Source organism: Kwoniella shandongensis, chromosome 11 (genome assembly GCF_008629635.2).
Source record: "Kwoniella shandongensis chromosome 11, complete sequence".
Classification (NCBI taxonomy): Eukaryota; Fungi; Basidiomycota; class Tremellomycetes; order Tremellales; family Cryptococcaceae; genus Kwoniella; species Kwoniella shandongensis.
Window position 1 is genome coordinate 829,504 of NC_089297.1, and position 26,258 is coordinate 855,761.

Genomic DNA, 26,258 nt, shown 5'->3' on the forward strand with positions numbered 1-26,258 from the left:
TCAGACTTGACCCAATCACTCTATGATCAGCTCGTCTGCAGACAGCCCGGCTCCCTTCTCGGGGCGAAAATGATGAGTGACGGTGATGGATGATGGTGTTCGTCGTGGACGGTAATCGTGATTCGTGATTCACTCAAGATACAAGATACAGGATACAAGATACTCGTGAGGTCGTGATAGGTCATCAAGAAACGGAAACGGAAAACGACGAAGACAAAGAAGCAAAACAAGAAGAACTTTAGATGGTGGGTGGGTGAAAGACAACAAAGAATAACAACGCTCGAATCGAAACACGCATCCTCGTCATTCGTTCGTAGACTGCCCGTCAACATGCGTTTCCAACGAGGCAATGCTCACATCACACCATCATGCGTCTCATGAATCAAACGATGTGCGTGCACAATGACAGCATCCCTGGTACATTGCAGAACATATGCATTCGATAGCTTTTGATCGAAACCTGAATTTTGGACAAACGCACAAACACGGTATCGCGGAAACCTCCACCTTGCTCTATCTTATCACCAACACCTCGCCATAATCTTCCTGATCCATCTCCTGCTTTGTCTAATGCACATTGGACGATATCCTTCCTCGTCCCGCTTCTCACTCCCGCTCAGACTCAGTTTATTGTGGTGGTCGGAATCTACAATACCACCATGTTAGCAACCTGATATTGCCGGTGGCTGAGCGCGAAACTCACCCAGGAGGCATTTGTCCGGGAGGGAAAGGCATGCCAGGAGCACCGGGGAATCCAGGAGGTCGGAAGCCAGGGGGCATACTGTAAAAGATGTGTATCAGCTGGTGTGCTTGCCAGGAGCGTGGCAGACATGGTAGCTAGACGGGATGCGCGGCACACGTCCACTTACCCAGCGGGAGGAGGCATTCCAGGGGGTAATGATCCAGCACCGGGGAATCCGGGTGGCATTCCGGGAGGCATACCTGGCATTCCAGGTGGGAATCCAGGAGGTGGCCTGGCGTACGCCATCGGTCGAGCAGCCATTGCTCCGGGAGCACCTGTAAAAGTGGTGAGTTAGCTCTGATCCATTGTGTCGCTTTCAGTACGCCTAGAAGCGCAGCACATTTCCCCTCCAACACTTTCACCAATTTCGGAGCTACGCGTCTTCGAGAGACCACAGGTCCCCAAACGCAATCATGGCTTTCGTGACACGAACGACAGTGCCTCCCATCCCAGTCTTCCCCATCGGCCCTTCTCTCCATCCCGTCGCCCCCCGCAGTGAAACAAAACTCACCAGCACCCAATGGCATCCCTCTTCCAGCAGGCAATCCCTTTCCAGGTCCAGCCAACAAACTCGACTCCTCCTTCTGCACAGGTGGGGGTCCTTCAACCGTTACTGAGACGATGGTCTCTCCTCTAAGAATGACGAGACCGAGCGTTCGTTTTTGTTGTTGTGTTGGGGCAGGTTCGTTCTCAGCTGCACCCTTTGCCTTCTTTCCCTATAGAACATCGAGTGTCAGCCCAGCGATCAGGTGCATAATCTTCTGGGAATGCCGGGCAAAGATCGATGATACGCTCGAACTCACCTTGACAGTTCGGAACTCTTCACATTCGGCCAACACAAAGTTCATGTGTTTGTCGTAAGCCAACATCTGACCAACGAGCGATCGACCATCGTTACTGTGTGACGCAAGCGATTAAATTAGCCTGGTTCTGCATCAAGTTCAGAAGGGCGAATCTGTCTACTCACAGAGTGACCTTGAGCCTGTAGTGGATCAGGGTCGCCATCTTGGAGTGTTTAGCTTTAGGGGCTGCGAGAAGGAAGTCGGATCAGCGACGGGTCACAAACCAGTAACAAGGAATGAGATGCAACTCACGAGGCTGTTGTGTCGACATAGTCGATAGAGAGAAAAGCAGTTATGAGGGAAAGAACAAGGTAGATCAGCATTGAACCTCTAACTTGGTTAGACCGCAATAGTTGAATCTTGGACAGATCTTGTCCTTACTCGGACGACTGGTAGTCCACCCAGACCCTCTATCACCGACCATCCGGCAATACCTTCCCCCTCTTCCAAATGTACTCCGCTTCTCCTCGCATCTGATAGGCGATATATATTGTCCAACGCGACTCACCATCTTGAACGGTCTTCCTTCTTCTTTCTGTCCAGTACGTTTCTAGTTCCTTTTCTTTTCGGTAATGTCACTATCGCCACGTTCGATCGTATCGTCCGGCGAGGTTGTATAGAGGTCTAAAGAGTAGATAAAACGATGTGCTATGAGAACGACTCTATGTATCACAATAACCTATGTATCGAGATAAATGTCAACTGAACGAGCAGACAGCGATACTGCACGCACGAACGATCGGAGAATCGGTATTTACCCAGGTGTGGCAGTGCCAATCTTATCCCTCCACACCAACGTGCAAGTCTCGACACCCCCCTCCCTCCCTACCAACGTCCACCCACCGCACCCAAATTTCAACTTTGCATTTCTTCGCACTCCTCTTTTTGTTCAGTCAAATTGTATGTGGTCCCGTATTTATTGTGATCGCGCAGGTGGTATATTATCGGCCCAGCGGGGTTCTACAGGAGGATCTAGAACTGCTTCTCACAGCTATGGACAGGATTATGTAGCGAAGTCATCCTTTATTGTCGGTGGTGAACTTGGCCTGGGTCTTGCCTACATTTTGTACTCTGCAACTTTATGTTCTATGATGTATGGTATGCACAAAACAAAAACAGCAGCAGCAGGGGTAATCAGACATAATGGCAGCAACAGCTTACGAGTGGTCATGATAGCAGTTGCTCAGAGAGCGATGGGTGCATTTTGCAGATAATATATCGTCATCTTCGAACTGGTCGCATTTCGAGATTTCCATCGTTTCAGACGTTCACATAATCGATCCCATAGTGAATCCATACCTTTCAACCACACATCCCTTTTTCAAACTTTCCAACTAAATCTTGTTTGCTGCTTCTACTCTCGCCCTCATCATGTCAGCAACATTCGATCGACGTCGTATCCCCGCTCCTGAACATTCCACACCACCGTTCTACGAACCTCTCGAGAATGAGAATGAGAACCAAGCAGGACCATCGAGAAGGACTGATCGAGGTGCTCTAGAAGCGAGACCGATCTGTGAGTGAGGTCTCTGCTCTCCTCAACGCTCTGGACCGCTGCTTCACTCTCGTGTGGGGACATCCTCTTTATGTCAAGCGGATTGCAATGCCTGAAAGTGCTCGTACTGACACCCTTACCCCTTGTTCAGTCCTCAAGACCGGGTTGATCTCACAAGCTAACGGAAGTGGATATATCGAGTCTGGCGGTGTCAAGATCGCCTGTTCAGTGTGAGTCGCTGAGTCGCACTGCACAGCTCATCAAATTCTGCATGTACATGTAAACTAACCCCTTGGCATTTGTAGATATGGACCTCGACCAAAAGCACCTCCTTATACTCCTCATGGATCGTTGAATGTCGAAGTCAAGTTTGCGCCGTTCGCATCTGATCCGAGACGAGCGCCTTTACGAGTGAGTGCAATACGTCCCTCCTTCAGCTGCGCATTCTTGTCATTCCTCCCTTACCCCTCCTGTTACACTATCAACTGTTGCTCAATCTGATCGCTGCCATGATCCCTTTTCTTGAACCCAAACGTGACCTGTACATCTCGTATTCCCATACTGACATTCTTCTTCGTCTTTTCCATTAGGACACCGAACCACTCCCTCTCTCTGCCTTACTCACCCAATCCCTTCTCCCCACGATCCACCTGCACCAATATCCCAAATCATCCATCGACATCTACCTTGTCGTCCTCGAATCCGACGTGCTCTCCAACGTCCTCTCAGCCGGTTTGACGGTAGCCAGCGCAGCAATCGCCGATGCAGGTATCCAAATGACAGGTCTTGGTGTAGGTGTTGGAGGTGTTTACACATCACAAGAAGGAGAAGGGGGAAAGACATTGTTGGATCCTTCGAAAGAGGAAGAAAAGGGAGCGGAGGGCACGATCGTTCTTGGTTCTATGCCAGCTTTGGGCAAAGTTACGAATTTGTTCTTGACAGGGGAGATGGACGTTGATCAAGCTTGTGATGTGAGTGTTTTTCTTCTTGCCCCCTCAAGCTGCGTAGGGATATCAGTTCTATTTCGGCCATATTGTTTGGCGTGGTCGGATTGGTATCTTGTATTCCCTTTCGCTCTTCCACTCTCCCCCACTGCTCATCATACTTACGCTGGGCCTCTCTTACTGCAGATGATCGAAAAAGCCATCACTGCATCCAAAGAAACGCACACCATCCTCGCCCAAGCGCTTATCGAAGGTGCTGAAGAACGAGGTCTAGGAGCGACGGCGGTGGCATAACCGGGTTGAGCGAGGTAACAGAGCATAAATCACAATGCATGCATTGAAGCACCGTTGCTGCATCACCTGCTCAATTCATCAAATCTCCAACTCATGGGCTTGATTCACCTTCTAAGCTCATCCACACTTGCCCGCGATCACTACATCATAAATGCATGAAAGCGAGAGATCATAATATATGCTATTTGTACACTTGAGTTATACTGTGTGTTACTCCTTGTGCCTGTAGTACAAAGCTCCAGCGACAACAGCCACGACAAGTACCGTAAAGACAGGTAAAGGCTATTACGGAACGAGGGACATGTCAGCGCTTGAAGACCACGAAGTATGCCACGTCGTGAACAGTCACAGCGCACAGCTGCACACGTAGCAGACCGTGGTGAATTCCACTCACCTGAACAACACCGTTCGTTCCTACCAGACCACCAGTTTTCTGGTCCTTCTTTCTCTTCCCTCCTTCCCGTCTCGATGACGAAGATGCCGACGACGATACCAATTCACCTTCTCCCTCTTTCAACGTATCTCCACTTTCTTTCCCACTGCCACTCTCTGAGCTCTCCCTCTCTACATCGTCTGCGCCTCGTCCATTGGGAGCAGTGGTTGACGATTTCCCTTTTCGTCCACTCGTACCTGCCAATTTGGAACGACCTTTCCCATTTCCAGCAAATCGGTTTCGCGCTCTCGCACCCGTCGCACTTGTACTCAAAGCGACATCGGGCACAGGAGGGGAGGAAGCCAACAATTCTGACGAGATGCCCTTTGGTGTCGAACTACCCGTCGCAGTTGATGTAGAAGGATCATCACCGACCACCCCTTTGAGTGCTCGTACCGCCAGTACAGCTTTATGACTCGGTCTTCTTCGACGTTGTCGTTTCGAGCTTGTGGGCGAAAGGTTGAGTGACGCAGCGGTCGGATGAGTAGGTCCACCTTCCTCCCATCCGTCGAGAGAGAGAACGCTCTTCCCTTCTTCTGCACCTTCTTCATCCTCGTCATGTCCCTCCACATCGTCATCCTCTTCTCCGTTTTCTTCACTATCCCCTTCCGCGCCTTCGAGATCGTCTCCACTTAGTCGCTCGTTCAACTCCCGCTCCTCCTCTTCCTCATGTGCGCGTCTACTCGCCTCTTCCCATTCCCTCACTACCCCTCGCAGACGTTCTCTCTCCACTTCCCATGTCTCTCTCTCCCTCTTCCAACCTTCTTCGAACTTGACTCTCCAACTCTCCCATCGCTGCTCGACTTTTGTCACCTCCTCGGCCACTTTACTAGCCATACCAGTCTCCAAGGCTCCCACTTTCTCTGTGAGAAGCTTGACGGCCGACATCGCCTCCTCGTGTTGTTCTTGTAGTGTCTTTGACACTTGAACAGCTTCGCTTATCTCGCTTGAAAGAGTTTGAATCCGAGCGACCAATTCGGCGTTTTGTTCCGCAACCTCTTTCTGAGTGAGGGTAGGACCATTACCATTTAGCAAATGTCGATCCCCACCACTGCCCGTTTCTTCCTCATCATCGTCTCGATCGCCGTTGAGCTGAGTTGGTTCGGGAGTTCTCGGTCGATCCGGATGTCGTTCCCGCTCTGCTCTTCTCCTATCTCTCACTCTCTGCTCAGAATCTTCATTGTCCATGAGCGTCATTACGCTTCTCGAATCATCGTCGTCATCATCATCGTCGTCGTCGGCCAATCTCCGTCCAAGCGTTCTTCCTCGATGTCCAGCAAGCAAAAGATCCATCTCGCGTTTACTCTCCTCCATCTGCTCGCGCATCGTCGATACTTCATGCTTGATATTCTCGTGCTCTTGCAGTTGTCCCTCGAGTAAACGGATCTTGTCCAGATGACCAGCAAGCGAAGATTGTGTCTCGTTGAGTTGCGCTTGAAGGGCGATGAAAGCAGCGGCTTGCTGACCGTGAGGACCTGCTAAGGCGGCCTGAGCTTCGGCAGAAGCAGATCGGAATTGAGGCGGGATGAATTTCTCTGCTGAACCATTTTGTGATGGTGGCTAAGCGATATAGTCAGCGCAGACCGTGGCCAATACAAGCACGAGTGAACCCACCAAACCACCGCCAAGCGTATCTTGGATATCCGTGAATGTAGACGCAAGGTTCTGCAATTCTGCCCCAGTCTCCTTACTTGCTCGCAGCTCGGCCTACCACAATATCACTTATCAGCGCAATTCCACTTTGGCTGGGCTTCCAGAGAACCTGCACACACCTGGAGCTTGGTCAAGACATGATCAAAGCTCAATCCGCTTGATTTCCCGCCCCCAGACATGACGGCGGGACCCATCTGGGCGAGCTGGTTATTCGGATGTCCATTGGGTGGTCCTGCCGTTCTTCTCATACCCCTATTATCCTGGTTTTGATAGTTGACCAGTTCGCTACATAGTGATGTTAATCAGCAGCTGTTGTGAAGTTCGAGTACGGACGGCCAAATACTCACCGTGCACTCAAAGCGGCATCTTCAGGTCCAAAGACGCAGTACACTTTAGCAGCGACTTTGTGATGAACGATCGTTCTGTTGTCCTCGCTGACAATATCTATTCCAAATTCCTACAATAATGCATAGAGACCCGGGTCAGCTTTTTCCGCTTCTATGCAAGGTGGATAGGCAGAACAGTCGTAAGACAAGTCGGATACGCACCACTTGATCCTCGCTTTTCAGCTCAAACGGCTCGCTCTCCACACTTTCGGGACTGAGTCGCTCTCCATTGATAAAAGTACCGTTAGATGATCTGACGTCCTTGATGTAGATCTGTAGGTGGCACAGTAGCAATCAGCCAAAAAAATCTTTCTGTGGCTGTACACTTCCCTCCCAGACGCCCTCCATGGGTATAGAGATCGCACCGCATTTCGAGGGGCCGCTCAAGATGTGGACTCACCTTTCCACCCTGTTCCCAAATCTCCGCATGTAACCTCGACAACACCTTTGAGTCAAAGTACGCATTACGTTCCCCTGGTACGGTTTTATTATTCGTCTGTCGACCAATCTTGATCTACAACCGCGAGGGAACGTCAGTGAGGCATTCATGTCATAGTAAATAGCTTGACACCGTCAGTAAGGCGGGCTATCAATCTCTGAAAGAACAAAGCCATCTTCGACCGCTTGGCAATGATTTCGCTTCCTTTCCGATGCCCCACACCAGTCCCGTCGCCAACCCCAGTACCAAAACGAGAATCAACACGATTGCCGCCTTTGACTCACCCGCTGTCCATCCGGTAGATGAATCATCTTCATCGCAAACGTATCTTGTAATGGCCATAGGTGTAAGCTCGGGAACGGGCCTCCCCAAGGTGTACCTCCTCCTCCTCCCGCACCACCACCTCCCCCTCCTGCTCCTGCTCCTACGCCGGAACCGGTGTTCTGGTTACTCGGTTGGACATTCGGTTGACCGTCTTGACGAGTATATTGGTTATGTAGCATCTTGCGAGACTAGACTATGACGATGTTCTCGTCACGGAGGGAATGGAGAATGTAATGATCGTGTCGTCTGATAATGCCACCGCTTGATTGTGGTCGATCTCTTCTCTCTTGAATTCTGCTTGAGTCGCAAATTGATCCTGATGTACTGGACTGTCTCGCAGACAGCACGGCTCGATAGTCGTACTCGTACTCGTACTCGGACGAACGGACGGATGACAGATCCAGTCTGTCTTTGTCCCTTCTCGTATGACCAAAACTACTTTCGGGTATGGGTATATCTCTACGCGATGTCGGTCGTGTTTGCGTGCGTGCGTGCGTGCGTGCGTGCGTGCGTACGTATTGATACTTCTGACGATACTATGATATCTGTCTATGTGTGTTTTCTTACTGGTATAAAGCTTGCTTGCTACTCTGGACACGAAGACACACACTGAACACAAGTCTGAGCGTCACTCGCGCCGTCTCGATGACGCCGAATTTGGTCCCGCCTTTCATTTGTGACCAAGTGGCGCTCGCGACGCAAGTAACGTATCGCCTGGACTCACAGCTCGCATTTGGATCGCATCACATACATACCTACATACATAAATTACACATTACACTGCTCACAACGACTCTCTCTTGGTTCTCTTGTACGTGTACGTCAAAATGATACCTGATCGGCCGGACCACTATAAGAACGAAATTAAATAACGGATCACCTATCAATAAGTCCGTCAAACCACTAACAGAACCGAAGTCGCCAAAATCAGACCTCGCTATACAGCCAGTGAACATAGAAAACCTCTTCCTTGATCTTCCTAGCGTGCTCGCAGAATCGGTTTCATCCCTATCTACGTTACCATGCCCTCACCCCGCTCTACCACCTGATCCCCGCCGCATCCTCTTCCCTATGCGAGCCCGAGAACAAGCTCGACATGGACATCTGCAATTCGGCCTGGGAATCCTTCCTCACGGTCCTCTCCCTCTGTCTGCCCCTGGTATCGTCCATGACGGGCGAGGGCGCATCCGCACCGTTGCCCTCCTCGTCCTGCGACCCGCCGGAAGAGACGGAGTCTGCGCTTGATCTACGCATGTTGATCGACGAAGACGAGACATCGGTTGGAGATGGCTCAAACCCCATCAAAATATCGTTGGTGGAGTTCTGAGCTTCAGCATTGGGAGCCCAGGACGAACGATGGTTATCTAGACCAAAGTTGTCGAACGAGAACTGTCGTTCGGGTTCGGGGCTCGGGCGCATCATCTCGAGATGGTGCCCATGCAGTGCTGCGAAATCTTGCGAGTTGTGTTGATCGTTCGAGAGACCGTTGGCATTGTTACCGTTCCACCATACTTGCGACTGTTGTGTCGAAACAGTTTGCGGCGCCTGAATAGCGGGGTTCATACCATACGCCAACATGATCGCTTCGAGTTGAGCGATCCTGCCAGCTTGCATCTCTGTCATGTGTTTGAGGTCCCTACAAGCGAAGCTTTACGTCAGGGTTGTTACTGTTGCAAAATGGGACCATACTGACCTGATGTACTGAACGCTCTGAGTGAGAATTCGACCCTTACAGTGCGCGGCGTCCTTCTGTGACTTGGCAGCTGATCCAGCGCGCTTGGTCTTCTGTTCAGGTTGTGCTTAGTCAGCCAACCGACCCAAAATTACACGACACACAACTAACCTTCTTCTTTGCAGGGCTATTTCGAACATTTGCTTCCTCCTCGTCTTCCTCGTCAAGCCCTTCTTCATTCGCCATCTTGTTGTACGAAGCCGGCAGCAAGAAATTGAGCTCCTCAATCTTGGCGTTGATATGTTCACGGCGTCGCTTCTCCACCTGATTGTGACACTCTCTTCGTCTTTGCTTCTTAAACGATTCCTCGGAAAACACGGCAAGAGGACGAGCGGGTGTCATTGGACTGTCGATGATGGCATCGTCGGCAGTGTCAAAGCTTCCCAAGCTTCCGGGCATGATCGATGGTACACTTCCGCTACCCCATGACGCGCCATCGGGCGCTCCCATACTGTCTGAACGGGGGATCGCCATGGCAAAGGAGCCAGCCATTCCAAAGTCAGGTGGTGAGATCGAGTCAGTCGGCTCGCCCTCGACATGAGTATCGAGACCGATTCCCAGACCCATGGGCTTGTTTTGGCTTTGACTCGCCGTCCGCGCATGACCTTGGAACGACTGAGTTCGTCCGTTACCGTTGGCTGATCGGCCTCGTTGAATCGCACCAGGTGGCGGTCGCGCATCGTTCATCGACTTACGGCCAGGTCGAGATCTGGAAGTGGGAGCTTTACCTACATGTGAGGATCGCGATGACGATTGAGACCGAGAGCGCTGTTGAGAGTCGCCTGTCGCAGGGGCAGGAGGTAGGTTGATGGGCGGTTCCGGGTGTTCATTACCGAATTTCAGGGCGTTGAAGATTGCGGCAGGGTGGAAGTGATCGTTGCTGGTAGAAAGGGGCGATGTCATGTTGTATTCAAAGGGCTGATGTTGGGCAGCAGGTAAAGATTGAGAGAAAGAGAATGGCGAGACCATGTTGTTCATCGGTTGGTGATGGGGACTAGCATTCATTAACGATGTGAGAAGGTTGGTTTCAACGGTCATCGATCCATCGGAGAAAGGTCGGTGGATATGAGGTCGTGAGGGAGCTTGGTCTATCCCAGGGATTCTGCGTATAGTGAAGCATGATCAGAAAAGCGATCATGGCTGCGTGCAGATGCATGAGTAACTCACCTGAACCCTTCGGTCTTGATTGTATTTGACATGACGAGAGTGAATGTCTGTGATGTACGTAGATGGATCGGACCGGAGAAGACCGAAGAGAGCGGGAGGAGAAAGTGGAAAAAGAATCAGTCAGCGCGATTTTCATACGGCCTGAAGATGTCTGCAAGAGGTCGAAGGTAAACATGACATTATGCAGATGTCAAGGTGGCCAATCGAGCATCTACCTCCCACGAGGCCCCTCAAACTGCGGAAGGTGGTGACCGCATAACCATCCGGTACAAACAAGAGACCGGACAAAGGAGGTCTGGGAGGGGGACAGTGATGTTCCGGCTCAAAAACCCATTTCGTCCAATCTTCCTGAAACAAGCGCTCTTCTCCATGACGTTGCCGCCAGATGTCAAAGCAGAGAGGAATTGCTCCTTGCCACTCACCTTGAAATCAAACTTCTATCTATCTGAGTGGATGCGATCGTGTATGGGCGGGAGATGTATCTCTTGCTGGGAAAGATGTGCTTATAAACCGTGTCTAGTGACTGTCACTCCCTCTTGGGCTTCGTTGACAATTGGCGGATAGTTTGATCAATCGATGTGGATGATGATATACCAAAGGTACCAATATTGTTGAAAAGAAGGATGTCGACGACAATGTTGATTATAATGGATAATGAAAAGAGGGAGAGAAACACGATCGAGCAGTGAGCTGAGTGAATGACAGAGAGCAGTGTCGAGAAATGGAAAAGAGCGAATAGGCAATAGGTAGTTTTCGCTTTCGGTGTGTTCGGGGATGGGACAAGAGAAGGGCAGTTACGAGTACTCTCTGCTATTAACGAGACAATTGAAAAAAGACCGACCTGAGGGGAAAAGAAGCTAACGTGTTTGTTTTGCAGTTGAGCCCCGCGGAGAAGATTGAGGGGGGAAAGAGGGAAGAGCAAGGGGACACAAGGGTGAACGAGGGCGATACACCGAAGGATGTCTGGAAAAGAAAACAGACAAAAGACCCTTTACCACCAAAGCAGCTTCTCTCCTCGCCCGCCTCTTCCCCAAAAATACCCCCACACATTTCCTCATCGGGCCCCGTCTTGGTTTCCCTGAATTCCCCACAAACCCCAAAGGACTTCCGCAGTCCACTGCATCATCGCAGAACAAGTCTAAAACCCCTCGTCCCTTGTCCAATTGCCTTAAAAGGAAAGTCGCGCCCGGCCGGGACATGAGAATGTTCATTGGCCATGCCGTAGTTTGCAGCAGGAAACAAAAACATACATCTCAATTAGTACGTAACCTTGTTTTCACCATTGCCAGAGCACACGGGCAACAAGAAATAAAACGCGCCGTCATCGCTTTTCGCGTTTCATTCCACATTCTTCCCCTTTCCTTTCACCCTCCCCCCCCTGGTTCCTATCGACAGTAACAGCCTCGGCCACGTTTCGGCACCCACCGTGTCTGACCACGCTGGGTCTTCCTCTCATTAGCAACCTTTGGCGTACCTTTTCCCATCCGATACAGGTTCCAAAAACGTTTTATGGATCAACCGAATCGACCGAGCCCAGACTAATTTGTTGCACTATCCCAAGTGGATACACTAATGACGTGTATGGCGGCAGTTGTTCCTGTGGCCGACACATCGCGGAGGCGTTCTTTCTATCTCAAGTTGGCTTCCTGGTCAGGAACAATCGGATCCCCGCTTGCTGATTCGGGACAGCCGTCGGTTGTTCATCCTGCCTAGGACTATCTTGCCAGGATGATGAGTCCCCTGGGTCTGTGAGAACTATGATATATTCTCACGGCCGTATCACTCGAGTGTCCGATAAACCTCCTCTCACATGCTGGCTTATCTATCGGCAATACCGGTCAATACTCCGCCAAGCACAATGACGAACCCGCAACATGTCTGATCTTTCGACGCGATATTCTGATACCTTTGTCTACTCCCTGTTAACTTCTCATACATCCTAATAAATCTATATCGTGCCCGAGGCTGGCAAAATAGCATGCATTGGGGTGATTCAGCTATGTTCGACTTACTGGTAGAGGTACGACACTTCTCGCGAACATCGTATATAGGATCAGCGCACAAGGGTTGATTTTTGGCATGGCAGTGGATGATCTTTTACCCTTTAACCGGTGAACTCACACGGAGTTCCTCTTACCTCCGCGAGTGATATTTGCGACGCGGTAAAGGTCACAACGACGGCGCGTGCGGGCATAGCCGCCGGGCAATGTTGAATCAATTCATCTTTGTCACTGCATGAGAAACTTACCACGCATGCGACGGCTTGTGAAGGTGTAGATCCTTCCCTTGTCACTCACTTCGCCACCTCCCTTCCACGACCCTCGCGATGCCTGCGGTCGACCCGTTCTCTGCTGCGTCAAAACCATTGCTTCCGGTCGACTCGTTGCCGTCCCAACCACTTCAGTTCGCTGCGACACTGCACCATGAAGAGCATCTCACCGGATCCAGCGCCGTCACCAATAAGCTTCCCCGACCGCGACGACAGAAGGAGCCTACTCCCGCCAACTTCCCCACTCCTCAATACAGTCACTCCCGTCACACGAGCGAGGTCAGCAATGTGTTCAGCGATCTGACGCTAGGCAGCCCTGGTTCAAGACGAGGGCAGATTGGCGACGATGACTGGATGCAAGCGCAAGTAGCACGATGCGTCGACGCTGCCAAAGCAGATCTTGACATTGCGTAAGTCCCCACACCCAATCGCGAGCTGACAATCTAGTGGTCACGGCCTAACCCACCTCTCCACCAAAATATCCGACCTGCGAGATCTGGTCACCCTCCCGTCCACATACTCCCCTCAAGCCGTGCGCTCCCCCTTACCCCTTTACCCCAACTTATCCCAGGGACCTTCCCAAGGTCGAACGTTCTCACGAGTCTCGTCCGCCCCGGCGTCTTCTTCCTTCTTCAGCACACTACAAACTCGCACAAACCGAGCTACCAGCGGTCTTGCGGGCATCCCTCGCACCCCATCATCGCCCACCGCAACCGAGACGAGCGAAGAAGGAGAGGACCTCGCCCCCACTCCGAGAGCTCTCTTGGCCAGCCCATCTCTCCCCGTACGACCGTTCTCACGGAGCAAGACAGGAGCGGTCATGAGAGAGAACCGGGATCTCGCGATTTATGCTGGACAAAACTGCCTCACAAGGTTCGTTCTACAATATGACGCCGCTGACATACAGCCTCCCATCCGCCCTGTTCGAGATCAAGAACCTCACCGTACTCAGCCTGCGAGGAAACCAATTAACATCCCTCCCCGCTGCCATTGGCGAGCTCGCCCACTTGAAGGAGCTAAACATTAGCAATAACAAGATTGTGAGTTTCCCTTAGTGATCGCAGGCTGACCTTCAGACTGAGCTCCCATCCACCCTCCTTCACCTCAACATCGAACGCTTCTCAGCGCACCCGAACAAATTCCCCCCTCCACCCACTGAACGCTTCTCGCCCCTGATACGACATTACGACACACCAATATTACGACTCTCAAACATCTGCCTGAACATTCTTCTCTCCCCCCGTCCACCTAACGACCTCCCGCCCCTCCTCGACATGTACGAGTGGGACCCGCCACAAAAAGGCCACCCTCACCCCTTGCTTGACGCCAATGCCATGCACGACATCATCCCAAACATCAACAAATCAGACATTCCCCGAATACTACAACTCCTGCGAACATCAAGCAGCCTGTATCGCAAGGACGCCAAGCGACAAGATCCATTCCCTCGATCGCATCGCCCAGTTGAGCCCGACGACGCATCGCTGAATCAGTATTACTACCCTTGCCCCTCACCCCGCCACCTCGAACAAGTCTCCGCAACCCGGCGGCATCTCTTTTTGCATCCTGCAGAAGAGCGTATAGAATGGAGAGAGGTGTTCGGCACCAGCAACCTCCCGGTGAGATGGCGTGGATGCACACCGGGATGTCTAGCTTTCTTGGAGGAGGAAGAAAACGAATGGACATTAGAGGATTGATACATATATATTATGCAAAACCGGCATCTGCGGTCGGTTTTGGCCGATATCAAATTCCGAGATCTGGAATCAATAACAATTGGAATGGCTACGTTATTCGGACTCGTGATCCGATCCATAAATTACATCTACAAGTCGTTTTACACTCGTGTCCGTTTACTCTTCATGTCCTGATCCGCGTACAAACCGTTGCGCCTCCGTCTGAGTCCTCCTCCCGTCTCCTCCGCCGCCTAACATGTCCACCACCACTGGGCAGATCATCTACAAGGGTAGGTTCTTAGCCCCCCATCTGCGCCGAACCTCTGCTGACGTCTGCCCAGCCTTTGCGCCTACGCTCAAGATGATGATCTGTATCACCATTGGGTACGTCCTAACTAAGAGGGGCATCTTCGCACCGAGTAACGCCAAAGGTGTTAGCATCCTGAGTTTGGTACGTATCCACTCTCCACGCCACAGGCTGACCTCCACAGAACGTCGGTCTCCCCGCACTGGTGTTTGCTTCGATGATATCCGCCTTCACACCAGAAAACATCAAAGCTTTCGGACCTCTGGTGTTGGTTGGTTGCGTCTACACGGTCGCTGGATGGATCTTCGCATATATCATCCGTGATCTGTTTTACGTGCCGCCGGATTTCCAGTACGGCATCTTTGTTGTGAGTGTGTTTGTGTGTTTAATTCCGTCCAGGCGCTAATCGTAGGTTAGATGGGAGCATGTTCGAATTGGGGTAAGCCCGATTCTGCCTCAAGACTAGGCTTCGACTGATCGTGCCTACAGGAAACCTCCCCACGGCTGTTGTACAAACGGTAGCAAAGTCGGCCCCTTTCGACCCCACTTCCGACATCGAGCTGGGTGTCGCTTATGTCTCGTGAGTGACACGCCAATCATCATCTGCTAACCCTTTAGTATCTTCGTCTTGATCATGAACGTCTTCCTGTTTCCTTTGGGACTGCACAAGGTGAGTCCTCCTAATGTACGCAAAGGCTAATCCCACAGCTTTGCGCGTGGGACTTCCGGGAAGAAAACCTGCGCAAAGGTCCGCCCCCGCCCCTGAAGCAACGGTGGAAGCTTCGGTTAGAAAGGATGAAGCGATTGGTACACCCAAGGAAGGAGGAGGACGCCTCGGAAGAGGAGAAAGTGGAATCACCGTCGCATCCCGATACTCAGACCAAGAGGAGATCCAGCTCGGACCACGGAGAAGACGGCGAAGAACCCACCGATTTGGTTTACCGTGGTCGACCTGGCGTCGCTGGTGCCAATATCGCTCGAAAGAAGTCTCGAGCGTCCTCGTTCCACTCGATGATGGAGTCTACTCGACCCATTCCCGCGACCGCCCCACTCGAAGCTAGCGGCATCGCTGAACCCTGTGTCACGTCGCCTCCTACCCAAAACAATCAACTCCTCCCAGTGGTTTCTGCCCATGGTGGCGAAGCATACAACTACCATCATCCTGTGACCCCTCCGCCTTCCGTGCACGAACCGACCCTACTCCAGAAGCTCATCAGCATTGTCAAAGGCTTCTTCATGCCCCTGACAATCGCTATCGTACTCGGTATCGTCTGCTCCGTGGTCCAGCCCATCAAAGCGCTCTTTGTTGACGTCGACGGATGGTCCGGCACCCGCATCCCGAACGCCCCGGATGGAAACCCGCCTCTATCGTTCATCACAGATACGGCATCCTTCCTTGGTGGAATGACAATCCCAGCCGGTTTGATCCTCGTGAGTTTCTCTTGTTGTCGACGTGTACTAAATTGTCCTCAGCTTGGAGCCAGTTTCGCACGGCTGAAAATCCCTAGGAAATGGAGCGATATGCCCATCGCCGCGATCACTGTGAGTTGCCCCTACCCGTGAAGAGACACCTGCTGACCGGACGCGCAGGCTATGACGATAGCTAAAAGTGGGTCTCACTTCCACTTGTTCAGTGCTAACTCCCTCAGTGATCATCATTCCCGTTATCGGAGTTTTCATGGTAGAAGGTTTACGAGATCACTCCGGCATGTTCCCACGGCAGGACAAAAGTGAGTGTCTGCACAACTGCCGTACTGACACCCTACAGTGCGGATCTTCGTTGCTATCCTCCTCGCTGGTACACCAGCATCAGTCAACCAGCTGGTCATCACACAACTGTACAATCCCGAAGGTACCGCGGACACTCTTTCCAGCTTTTTAGCATTACAATGTGGGTTCAGACTTTGACGTATCAGTGAATCTTGCTGACGCGTAAGCTGACACGATCAGATATCATGATGCCAATCCTTTCCACGTGAGTCTCTAAGTGTTTGGCCGTACTGACAGACCACGCAGGATACTGGCCGCAATTGCACTTTTCATCGCAGAACGATGATTGTATTCATTTATAGGACACACGAGGGATATTGCATTTTTACATTGTACACTATTTGGATGCACGGATTTGTTGGATAAGGTGATAGGTATCTCTAGCAAGTCTTGGTTGTCACTGAAAGTTGTAATTCTGTGGGAAACTCTCAACATTTCGGGGCCAAGATATTTGTGATCTGGTTATAGTCGCCTGTCGTGGCGCGAGTCGGTCGTCGAGTGTTCGTTACACGGTCTCTGACTGGTACTGAGACTCGCCGTGCTTCAGTCCACCTTGAGCAGACGTCGTCGGGGAATGAGTTTCAGAGTTCGCGCCGTTGGCGTTATGGGAGCGCTTCATTTGACGCCTGGCCCGATCACCACGTTCGAGGTTTCGATGGTCGTGCTGTCCGCGACTTGAAGTGCTGCTCGTCGATGCCGTCTCCGTCTGGAACCGTGCACCATCGCGCTCGTCGCCACGATGACCACTGCCGTTCCTTGCTCGTTTCCAAGCCTCTTCCAACGCCTTTTCCAACGACACGTCGTTCGTATCATCGATGGTCTTGAACGGGCTTGTCGACCTCGATGGAGGATCTTCCAATATTTCAAACATCCCCTTTCGAAGCTGTTCTTCATCATCCACCTTCGTCAACTCCGGTCCCCAACTGGCGTTGACCGATCCGAGACATTCCTTCTTCGATCTCCCACCGAGTTTAGGAGGTAGCATACGATCTCTCGCTAACATCTTCTCGTATGTGGGTCCTGGATGATATCGAGGTTGTCTCCATCCTCGATCGTATCCTCTCCTCTATCGTCGAGATTCATCATTCCGACGACGCCAGCGAGAGTCTCTGGGTCTTCTCCCGAGAACCAGGTCAGAAGATCTTCAGCCGATTCTTTTCCCGGTCGAGCCGCGAGAAGGGCAGAAGGGGTCTGAAGTCGAGGATCCGCGTCGTTGGAACGGGTTTGAGAATTTGGGTATGGATGCGAGAGACGATTAGCAGCCATAGCTGGAAGATGAATGGTTGGATCTAGTTTGGATACCAGCTAGCAGACTGAGATGGGATATTCACCTTGAGGTATCGCTGAAAGTTTGGCGAGAAGGATTTAGTAGATCATGCGATGGTGGATCCGCCACGGCTGCACGATGTCAGTGGTGAGAGAATGGTGAGCGATGTATCAAAGTCGAAACGACGCGGTCAGTACAGGTCAGCCAAGCGAAAGGCAGATTGCAAAGACAGGAAAACAAAGCTAGTTGCGACCTTGAGTCGTGAGTAAAGACCGCACGGACCCTTCCGAGAACTCCAACACTACATGTGATTCGCATACAATCTAGTCAAGCTTTCTCGCCCATCTTTTACCACCTCCTCCTTCTAAGATACCGCTCTTCTCCGGACTGACATTGCCCTTCTCCGTCGCGCTATGTCTTCTCGTTGACAAGTTCAGCTCCTTCTCCTCTGCGCTGTTGTTCCAGTACATGATCATCTGGAATGCGAGGACCGCGTTCAATAGCGCTGCGCCGGCGAAACCCCAGAAGATGAGAGGGTCGTCCACTTCTTGTTTGGTCGTGAAGAGACGAGCGAGACAGCCGAGCAAGGCGTTGAACACGGCAAATGCGGAAAGGTTTCCGGTGGAATGATGACGGATGTTTGACATGATTTGAGGCGCTTTGGAGAGAAGCGAGAGGGGGAGTGTGACCGCTTGCAGAAGAGAGACTATAAATGTATGTCAGCCCTGCACTTGCAAAGTCCCCGAGAAACTCACGCAAGCTCATGGGACAAAGCCGTTCGGACCAAAGGGCGAAACCGGAAGCAACGGTCACGACCAATCCCGTGATGACCTTGCCAGCGTTCCCGTTGCCTCTGGAAGTGAGGGGCTTCGCATTGATACCTCCCAACCCAGAACCAACCGATCCGGGTCCAGAGAAGAATAGGATGAGCAAGGTAATGATGACGTTCTGGATAGTAAGGAAGAAGTTCTCTCCGTAAGTGGAGAAGGGGAACTTGTTACGGGAGGCATATGCGAGGTTGATAGCGTATGATGCGGTCTCGAGGATCTGTCAGTTATGTCAGCCATTCTGCCCCCTTGCTGTGGTGTGCCACTTACATATGCGGAAAGGGATAGTCCACGAGCGGAACTAGAAGAGACGATTTTGAGGATCTAAGAACACAGGCACATCATCAGTGTCATGCAGAGTGATAATGACGGTCTCCTCGAAACCGACCTGCGGAATCTTGACAATACCACCTCCAAGGACGATACCGAATCCTAATCCCTTTGACAGGGCATACTTGAGGCATTCGGTGTGAGTGATGTCAAAGTCGTACACGAGGACGCCATAACATTGCTCCCCGATAAGAGCTTCCGCTGGTCGACGGAGGAACGACGGGATGTTATGTGTCACCGTCGTGATCTGCATGAACCGATAGCATGTCAGTCAGGCAAAGTACAATGTTGGACAGAGGAAAGTTGGCAAGCTCACCGCGGAATGAAACGTCGACATTGCGGTGTATGGAGCCGCTTCGGGATCTTCTAAGGTGACAGGCGCCAGGGTGGGCCAGTGTGGATGATGGTCTGTCAGTCGTTTGCGACTGCAAGAGATATGTGGTCCAAGTTAGCTGTTGTAGGTGACGAGACGGGGGTTAGTTGCAGCAACAAACACTCACAACAGAATGACGGGTTATCTTTTATGCGCCACCCACTTTAGTCACTTTGATCATTCACAACCACTGCCGCCTCGCTTTTTCGGCTCTATTGTCTCTTTCCATCACCATCATTTCCCTTCGACATAACATATAACCATCACCTAATCACCCTCACACATCACATAACACTCGAACAAAAATGGTCGTTGTCGTTGAAGAAGTCCGAGATGAAGCCGCCGACGAGGTTGTTCTTCAAGAGGGCGAGCACGAATCTGATTTCGAAACCGACTCTGAAGTTTCCTCCACTTTCTCCGATGACGATGATTTCTCCCCCGCCGACGAGACCATCTACGAGCGAATCACAGCGTTGAAGGATATCGTACCTCCTCAGACCCGATCGAAGCTCGTTTCATCTTACCAAAAAGCTACAAGCTGGGCATGGTGGAGCGTGCACTCCGCCGGAAACGTCGCTTGGTGGGTCAGCACCAGTGCTCTCTTGGTCGGTTTGCCCTTGGCTTTGGCCATCGAGGATGAGACAAGAGTGGTTCAGCAAGAGCGAGAGATGCAGATGCAGAGCGCGGGTCAACAACAGGTGCGTCTTATGACCGATAGTAAAGTGGCATCGAGCGATAGCTGACAGATTGCTCCCTCCTCCTAATCGGCCCGTCTCTGATCTCTCCCTTGCCTTTGACTCCTTCATCGGTGTCCCCCTCACCTCTCTCCACCGTACCTGCTGCCCGCATGATCTCTACCATCCCGATCACCTCCTGACCATTCCTCAAAACCGAACTTTATCTCGTCCTGATCGTGGTGATCTCGGTCTCTGCGTTCTCTCTCGTCCTCTATCGTCATTTTCAACTTAAACAGCTCCTCGGAGGCCCTCAACCAGGTCAGCCTCAAGGTGTCCTCCCTCCCGGATTCTAAACAGGAGGGACGGAAGGATGGTGGAGAAGGGTGGATCGACCGTATTGTGTCTGGAAGAACTAATGGATGTGGATGGAGAAGAGACGTTCACAGGAGATTGTGACTGAGATTAGAAGTAGCAACCAGTGATCTTTATCATGTATTATTGCACCCCTCCGTCGTCTCTGGTATATCGTCCGTTGTGATGATCGCCTGCTCGTCGTCGTTCAAAGTCCCATCGTGAGCCGCTTCGCACGTGACAACGGCTTGAGGAAGGTGTTAAGACGCCACATTCGGCAAGCATGACATAAACCCGCCCAAATCACCGGTTGTGACGAGTTTGTGTACAACGTGTCGACCACGTTTACTAATCTGCCCGGTTATTTTGGACCTTCTGCTTGCTCTGTTGACTTTGATGATTCGGGTGACTACAGCTATTTATAGCGCACACAAGCATAAATTGACGCCATGACAACACTCGTATACAGTCTAAAACATCACTTTTTGACCGTGTTGAACCTTGCTATGCCGCTCGCTCACAGTACAGTACAGTAGCTGTCGGTGGACCACTTTGAGATGATGACCCTCCCTTCCTGCCTTCGATCGACGCTACCGCCCAAGAATAGACTAACGGGATGTTATGCACAGTCCCCGCAACATCCTTGATCCCTCGTTCTGCGGGGCGAACGAGGGGATGATGTCGGTACCCTACGGCTCAAAGCGGGGTAATCCTTACTGACATTCTGATGGCGAATTGATAAATAATACGGTGATACGTTTGATCGCTCACAGAAGCGTTGATTAACTAACAAACTACATCTGTGACAAGACAATCCCGACCTTCCGACTTCATCTCTCAAGCTTTTACAGGATCACAAGCAGAGCCACTTTGATCATGCCTTACCTCGGACTACGGGGGAGTCAGCTCCCCGTCGCCATCTCTGTGACAGCAGGAGTAGGTTTGTTTGTCTGCAACGTGGCGGTGCTATCCTGACGTGTGTGTATTTGCTAGATGGGATGGATCCTCTTCGGTCTAGATGGTGAGCTAGAGATCTCTTTTTGCGACCAGTGGACACCACGCTGACTGCCTTTCGATACAAAGATGCAATCTTGGGAGCTGTCATAACCACTACGGCTTGTAAGTAGATGCCTCGCATGGCAAGCATCTTTATACAGACTAAAAGATGTATCACGGACAGTCGAGCGCGAATTCAACCTCAGCACCAGTATGCAAGGTACCGTGACCAGTCTGTTTGGTGAGTCATTCCTTTGACCTTCTCTTGCTCGACAAAGTGGCTGCTGAGTGACCAAAACGAACAGACCTCGGTTGTTTCTTCGGAGCCATGGCTGTCTCCATATTCGGCGAACGGTTCTCAAGACGATCCCTGCTCTTCATCTACACCGTCCCTATGGTCATTGGTTCAGTACTTCAGATCGCAGCGCAGGATGTACCGATGTTGATTGTCGGACGTATCATCGCCGGTATCGGACTTGGAGGCATCACCTCGACTCTGCCCAGTTGGCAAAAGTATGTCGCTAGGCAAGAGACAGACGGGGTCCAGGACTGATATTGTGTGCGCTCTAGCGAAACCTCGCCTGCTCACCTGCGAGGTACTGTCATCTGTACCAGTTTGAGTTTCCTCATTATCGGTCAACTCATCGCTTATTGGGCGGGCTACGGTCTTCTTCAACAGTATCCTAGTGAGCGAAATGCCTCTTTAGATTTCCTGCTCCTTACACTCTTGCTATAGCCCAGAATATCACTTGGAGATTGCTGTTCGCGCTACAGACCATCAGTGTCTGTATCATGGCCCTTATGACCCTTTTCATGCCGGTGAGTATCTCCCCGTTTACGGCCTCCTATAATCGGTCACTAATGACTCTCGCTCTTCCCATTGCACAGGAATCTCCCCGTTATTTGATAGCGCATGGGAACTACGACAAAGCGAGAGAAGTCATCTCATGTCTGCTCAACAGACCAGAGAACGACGTCCTAGTGAACGAACAGATGGAGGACATCTCTCGAGCGATCGCATTCGAGCAGGAACACGGTGCAGGATGGGGTGACATCTTCTCGTGGAACAGCAAGACCGAAGGAGGATCGCAAGAGAAACGGCGATTACTCACAGTGCGTCCACTGATGTGTCACTCAGAGGAAAGTATTGTATTTACTGATGTTTGTGCTGCTAAAGGCTTGCGCCATTCAAATTGCTCAACCTTTCAGTGGTAGGTCGCTAATCTCCTCATGAATGAATGTTTGTTTTCAGTTAGGCTGACGTTCCCCGTCTACGCAGGTTCTACTGTTCTTTCGTTCTACTTGACTACCATCTTCGAAGGATCGGTCGGTTTCAGTGAACATCTATCCACCTTGATGTCTGGTTTCCTCCAGGGTGAGTTTGACTCCAATCGTGACTACTCTTGTTTAACCCACTATGTGCCCCCCAGTTTGGTTCTTGATCGCGAGTTTCGGGACATGGTATTTCATCGAAAAGGCCGGTCGGAGGGTCTGTTTCATCACGACAGCCATCTGTATGGTGAGTATCATAGATTGCGCTGTCAACCCAGCAATGAGGTGCTAATACAAATCACGTAGGGTATCACCATGATCGTTCTGGCTGTGATGGTCAAGGTGAGCTTGTGGCCAATACTGATGATGATATTGTGCAGCTGACATAATACACTTATTTCAGCTGGACACCAAACCCGCCGGTTATGTCGCCACGGTCGCAATCTTCCTATATCAATCCTTCTTCACATGGGGCTGGATGGCCGGAGTCTGGTGTTATTCGAACGAGATCTTATCGACCACCTACCGAGCGAAGGGTGGCGGTCTCTGTGTCGCTTGTCAATGGCTGTTCGACTTTGTCATGCTTGAAGGTTAGTCTCGTAATTATTGCACCGAGAAATGATGGAAAAGCTGAAGGATCGATGCACTTCCACAGTCACTCCGACCGGTATTGCCAACATTGGTTGGCGGATGTTCCTCATCTTTGCTGGTAAGAACGACTCACACTCACTATGGCTCATATAGCGTGAACCCTGACTAATACAGTACACCCCCTTGGCAGTGTTCAACTTTGCATTTGCACCTCTCGTCTACTTCTTCTGTCCCGAAACAGCCGGTGTGCCACTCGAATCGATCGACGCCTTCTTCCTCTCCGGTCTTGATCCAGTCAAAGAATCAGTCAAGATTCGAAAACTCATCAAGGCAGAGGGCAGATCACGACGTGAACATGGGGAGAAGGAACATGACGGACATGAGTTGGGTAGGATCAGCTCGCTCATGGGTGAAAGCAAGCCGGAAGAAGTGAGAGTAGAGAGGAAGCAGGAACCCATCGCCACTATCGAGTGAGCGTTTCTAGTAGATCGCATGTGCGCTTGTACGTTGTTCAAGATTGCCCAGAGTATGTCGTCAGTCTACAAGGCATCTCGTTATAGGTAGCGTGCAAATTGTACATTGTACCGGTCGTCACAATATGCAGAGAGTGACAGATGTCGAATACTGTATGCATCCCGCAAAATCACAACAACACAATCCGATCTATCGGTGTCAACAACCATATAACCTCCGTTCCGCGTTCGGTCAACTACGCCGTGGCCTGAACTCTCGTTGTCAAACCCGCCATCTCCTCTTCGGCGAGTTTCAGACCTCCCTTGCCTAAGCCTTTCGTCCATAATATGATCTTGACCCATCGGGCTCTCACGTCCAATCCCGTCTCTACCATACCTAGTGTTGTACTCCAGTACACATGGGAGAAGAAGGCTCGAACAAAGTTTCGGAAAATACCGAAAGACAGACCGGTGGTTCGTAATGATTTGCGGAATTCGACGACGTCTGCCTCCCAGACTATGAACACGACAAGGGTCAGTGCAGGTTCAAAGTTTGCAGCAAGACTACGGGGAGGGTGATTCGAAACTCACCAGCTTCGGCGCAATATCTGGCGATAATCACAAATACCCTACTCTGACCGTGGGTCGTCGCCAGACTCTGATCAAGCGATCTTTGCAAGTCGGACAATTTGAGGATCATCAAAAGACGTCTGCCGTTGAATGATTGGTCAGTTGTTGAGATGCCATGCAGGAGGAGGCAGGTCACTCACTTTGGAACGGTTCTAAGAAGCTCAAAGATCGACACGATCAGACCTTCTTTCTCCATCAACGCTCCTCGCAGCTTTTTGATCGAGTCTTCATCGTATGTCCTCTGGTCGAGCAGCGAGGTCGGTCGCTTGTCTCCCGAAATATCGGTGGTGTTCGTGTCGTCGGCCATGTTTATCTGTCCCGTGATCGCTGACTCAAGGATGGGGTACTACGTAATTGAAATCAGTCATCTTTCCCGGATTTGACCTCTCGTGCATTCTACTCACCATCTCATCGTCAATATTGCCCACCAATCTCGCGTAGTATTTCCTCTCCGCCGTTGTCTTCTTTGATGTCTTTTTGATGAGCGATAGCCAGAAGTGGGCATAGTTGACCCTCAAATCGTCTGGAATGTCGAAATACTGTCCATGATCGAGCAGACAGACGTCAAAGTTGAACGGACTGGAGGAGTTTGTTGCTTTCGGTCGAATGAGCAAGTTTCCGTGATGTGGATCGGCATGGAAATGTCCGTTGATGTAAACCATCTGACTGAATATTCTTGATAATTCCTGACTGACTTGATTTCTATCGATCTTGTGATCTTTAAGATAAACCAGATCGTCTACCCTCGCACCTTCAATGAACTCCATCACCATACATCTTCTTTCTGCCCAAAACACCTCGGGAAGATAAAGACTCGTCTTGCCCTTCAGATGGGCAAACTCTCTACCACATCTCGCAGAGTTTGAAGCTTCATGGCGGAAGTCCATCTCAAGAGGTAACATCTCGTTCATCTCTTCGCCGAGCCAACTGAATTCGAAATCGGGAAAGACGTATTTGACGAAATTTATAGCGAAATTGACAGTGACCATGTCTACAGCGGCAAACTCTTGCAAGTCGGCATGCTGGACTTTGACAGCGACGGGTCTTCCTGTTCCTCTGTCGATGGCACGGTGCACTTGGGCCAGAGAGGCGACTCCGATGGGTCGAGGGTCAAAGTCGGTGAACAGGTCGTTGATTCCTCTCCCTCCTAGATCCGCACGAAGCATCGCATCCGTTTCTTCAATAGGAGTTGGGAAACATTGATCCTGTAGCGGTCGCATTGTATCCGTCCATTCTTTAGGTAACAGTTGAACAGCCGCAACGTGTTGACCTAATTTCACATAGATTCCTGAATTCTTCTTCAACGCCGCCAACATCCTCTCCGCGCTCCGCTTATGACAATCCTTCCTCGCCTGTCGTCTCGTTTGTATTTCCTCCACGGTCAATTCTCGTCCAGGCGCTCCTAGTCTCTCTTCGGCAGCAAACGTCTGCTTGTAATCGTACACGTCGAGCAACACCGCTCGCATCAGTCTCGCACATCGCACCGAGGCCAAGACAGTATGTCGGAAGGGAGAGAAGGTGTAATATAGGATTGAGAGGATAGCGAGGAGGAAGAAGAGATTTCGCAGTCGTCGTAGGTGTTTCGAGGATCTCGGTAGTCTGGGAGGTTTTGATGGTGGGGAAGAGGGGGAGTCGGAAGGGGAAGCAGCGTTGCGATACCGGGAAGTATGAAATCCCTTCCGTGAAGTAGCAAAAGAGGATCCGGGAGCAGACGCATATAACGTTGATACTGTCGGTGAAGAGAACGCGCTGATCTTATTTGTGAATCCAGCTTTTGCCAACAAAGCTAGAGCCGATTTAGAGTCGGTAGGAAAAGGGGTAGGTCGACCGAGGTGTAACGTGCGTCTGGGTGAGCGATTGAGGGCTCTCTTGAGAGCGCGATGCAGAGCCCTCGTTGATGTCGGCCCATGCCCATAGCTCGAGATAGGGAACATGTCGGTGGCGATACAACTTTTGGTATGAAATAAGGAGGATTACAAGGCCAATAGATAGATGCAATCCAGAAATAATCTTGGACGA

At 51.1% G+C, this 26,258-nt stretch overlaps 13 protein-coding genes across 13 annotated transcripts; 6 read left to right on the forward strand and 7 right to left on the reverse strand.

Moving 5' to 3' along the window:
* Positions 1 to 627: 627 nt before the first annotated feature.
* Positions 628 to 1,855, reverse strand: CI109_106170 (uncharacterized protein; the record flags this gene model as incomplete). The annotated part of the gene is made up of 7 exons (XM_032004936.1): positions 628 to 646; positions 704 to 781; positions 870 to 1,017; positions 1,254 to 1,458; positions 1,546 to 1,639; positions 1,710 to 1,770; positions 1,837 to 1,855. The coding sequence occupies 7 exons, from the start codon at positions 1,853 to 1,855 to the stop codon at positions 628 to 630; spliced, it is 624 nt and encodes a 207-aa protein (XP_031860735.1).
* Positions 1,856 to 2,955: 1,100 nt separating this feature from the next.
* Positions 2,956 to 4,317, forward strand: CI109_106171 (uncharacterized protein; the record flags this gene model as incomplete). The annotated part of the gene is made up of 5 exons (XM_032004937.1): positions 2,956 to 3,100; positions 3,231 to 3,309; positions 3,385 to 3,490; positions 3,670 to 4,050; positions 4,210 to 4,317. 5 exons carry the CDS (start codon positions 2,956 to 2,958, stop codon positions 4,315 to 4,317), a joined length of 819 nt encoding a protein of 272 aa, XP_031860736.1.
* Positions 4,318 to 4,527: 210 nt separating this feature from the next.
* Positions 4,528 to 7,731, reverse strand: CI109_106172 (uncharacterized protein; the record flags this gene model as incomplete). Its single annotated transcript, XM_032004938.1, has 8 exons — positions 4,528 to 4,599; positions 4,712 to 6,310; positions 6,365 to 6,457; positions 6,523 to 6,688; positions 6,751 to 6,860; positions 6,952 to 7,062; positions 7,190 to 7,303; positions 7,513 to 7,731. 8 exons carry the CDS (start codon positions 7,729 to 7,731, stop codon positions 4,528 to 4,530), a joined length of 2,484 nt encoding a protein of 827 aa, XP_031860737.1.
* Positions 7,732 to 8,590: 859 nt separating this feature from the next.
* CI109_106173 (uncharacterized protein) lies at positions 8,591 to 10,483 on the reverse strand (the record flags this gene model as incomplete). The annotated part of the gene is made up of 4 exons (XM_032004939.1): positions 8,591 to 9,188; positions 9,246 to 9,337; positions 9,396 to 10,386; positions 10,452 to 10,483. 4 exons carry the CDS (start codon positions 10,481 to 10,483, stop codon positions 8,591 to 8,593), a joined length of 1,713 nt encoding a protein of 570 aa, XP_031860738.1.
* A 2,294-nt stretch (positions 10,484 to 12,777) lies between these two features.
* On the forward strand, positions 12,778 to 13,544 carry CI109_106174 (uncharacterized protein; the record flags this gene model as incomplete). Its single annotated transcript, XM_065967783.1, has 2 exons — positions 12,778 to 13,130; positions 13,292 to 13,544. 2 exons carry the CDS (start codon positions 12,778 to 12,780, stop codon positions 13,542 to 13,544), a joined length of 606 nt encoding a protein of 201 aa, XP_065823855.1.
* A 450-nt stretch (positions 13,545 to 13,994) lies between these two features.
* Positions 13,995 to 14,417, forward strand: CI109_106175 (uncharacterized protein; the record flags this gene model as incomplete). Its single annotated transcript, XM_065967784.1, has 1 exon — positions 13,995 to 14,417. The coding sequence occupies one exon, from the start codon at positions 13,995 to 13,997 to the stop codon at positions 14,415 to 14,417; it is 423 nt and encodes a 140-aa protein (XP_065823856.1).
* Positions 14,418 to 14,652: 235 nt separating this feature from the next.
* Positions 14,653 to 16,759, forward strand: CI109_106176 (uncharacterized protein; the record flags this gene model as incomplete). The annotated part of the gene is made up of 11 exons (XM_065967785.1): positions 14,653 to 14,686; positions 14,738 to 14,829; positions 14,888 to 15,070; positions 15,121 to 15,142; positions 15,193 to 15,283; positions 15,399 to 16,134; positions 16,177 to 16,245; positions 16,294 to 16,433; positions 16,586 to 16,594; positions 16,654 to 16,682; positions 16,752 to 16,759. The coding sequence occupies 11 exons, from the start codon at positions 14,653 to 14,655 to the stop codon at positions 16,757 to 16,759; spliced, it is 1,413 nt and encodes a 470-aa protein (XP_065823857.1).
* Positions 16,760 to 16,978: 219 nt separating this feature from the next.
* On the reverse strand, positions 16,979 to 17,344 carry CI109_106177 (uncharacterized protein; the record flags this gene model as incomplete). Its single annotated transcript, XM_065967786.1, has 1 exon — positions 16,979 to 17,344. The coding sequence occupies one exon, from the start codon at positions 17,342 to 17,344 to the stop codon at positions 16,979 to 16,981; it is 366 nt and encodes a 121-aa protein (XP_065823858.1).
* Positions 17,345 to 17,469: 125 nt separating this feature from the next.
* On the reverse strand, positions 17,470 to 17,739 carry CI109_106178 (uncharacterized protein; the record flags this gene model as incomplete). The annotated part of the gene is made up of 1 exon (XM_065967787.1): positions 17,470 to 17,739. The coding sequence occupies one exon, from the start codon at positions 17,737 to 17,739 to the stop codon at positions 17,470 to 17,472; it is 270 nt and encodes an 89-aa protein (XP_065823859.1).
* Positions 17,740 to 18,063: 324 nt separating this feature from the next.
* On the reverse strand, positions 18,064 to 19,234 carry CI109_106179 (uncharacterized protein; the record flags this gene model as incomplete). The annotated part of the gene is made up of 5 exons (XM_032004943.1): positions 18,064 to 18,446; positions 18,496 to 18,787; positions 18,838 to 18,891; positions 18,956 to 19,144; positions 19,214 to 19,234. The coding sequence occupies 5 exons, from the start codon at positions 19,232 to 19,234 to the stop codon at positions 18,064 to 18,066; spliced, it is 939 nt and encodes a 312-aa protein (XP_031860742.1).
* Positions 19,235 to 19,575: 341 nt separating this feature from the next.
* Positions 19,576 to 20,300, forward strand: CI109_106180 (uncharacterized protein; the record flags this gene model as incomplete). The annotated part of the gene is made up of 2 exons (XM_065967788.1): positions 19,576 to 19,968; positions 20,244 to 20,300. 2 exons carry the CDS (start codon positions 19,576 to 19,578, stop codon positions 20,298 to 20,300), a joined length of 450 nt encoding a protein of 149 aa, XP_065823860.1.
* An 874-nt stretch (positions 20,301 to 21,174) lies between these two features.
* CI109_106181 (uncharacterized protein) lies at positions 21,175 to 23,631 on the forward strand (the record flags this gene model as incomplete). Its single annotated transcript, XM_032004944.2, has 15 exons — positions 21,175 to 21,234; positions 21,292 to 21,319; positions 21,382 to 21,417; positions 21,479 to 21,535; positions 21,600 to 21,807; positions 21,865 to 21,980; positions 22,031 to 22,113; positions 22,183 to 22,407; positions 22,472 to 22,505; positions 22,574 to 22,669; positions 22,725 to 22,813; positions 22,873 to 22,908; positions 22,970 to 23,156; positions 23,222 to 23,275; positions 23,348 to 23,631. The coding sequence occupies 15 exons, from the start codon at positions 21,175 to 21,177 to the stop codon at positions 23,629 to 23,631; spliced, it is 1,593 nt and encodes a 530-aa protein (XP_031860743.2).
* Positions 23,632 to 23,866: 235 nt separating this feature from the next.
* Positions 23,867 to 26,173, reverse strand: CI109_106182 (uncharacterized protein; the record flags this gene model as incomplete). Its single annotated transcript, XM_032004945.1, has 4 exons — positions 23,867 to 24,126; positions 24,201 to 24,319; positions 24,380 to 24,585; positions 24,644 to 26,173. The coding sequence occupies 4 exons, from the start codon at positions 26,171 to 26,173 to the stop codon at positions 23,867 to 23,869; spliced, it is 2,115 nt and encodes a 704-aa protein (XP_031860744.1).
* Positions 26,174 to 26,258: the final 85 nt, after the last annotated feature.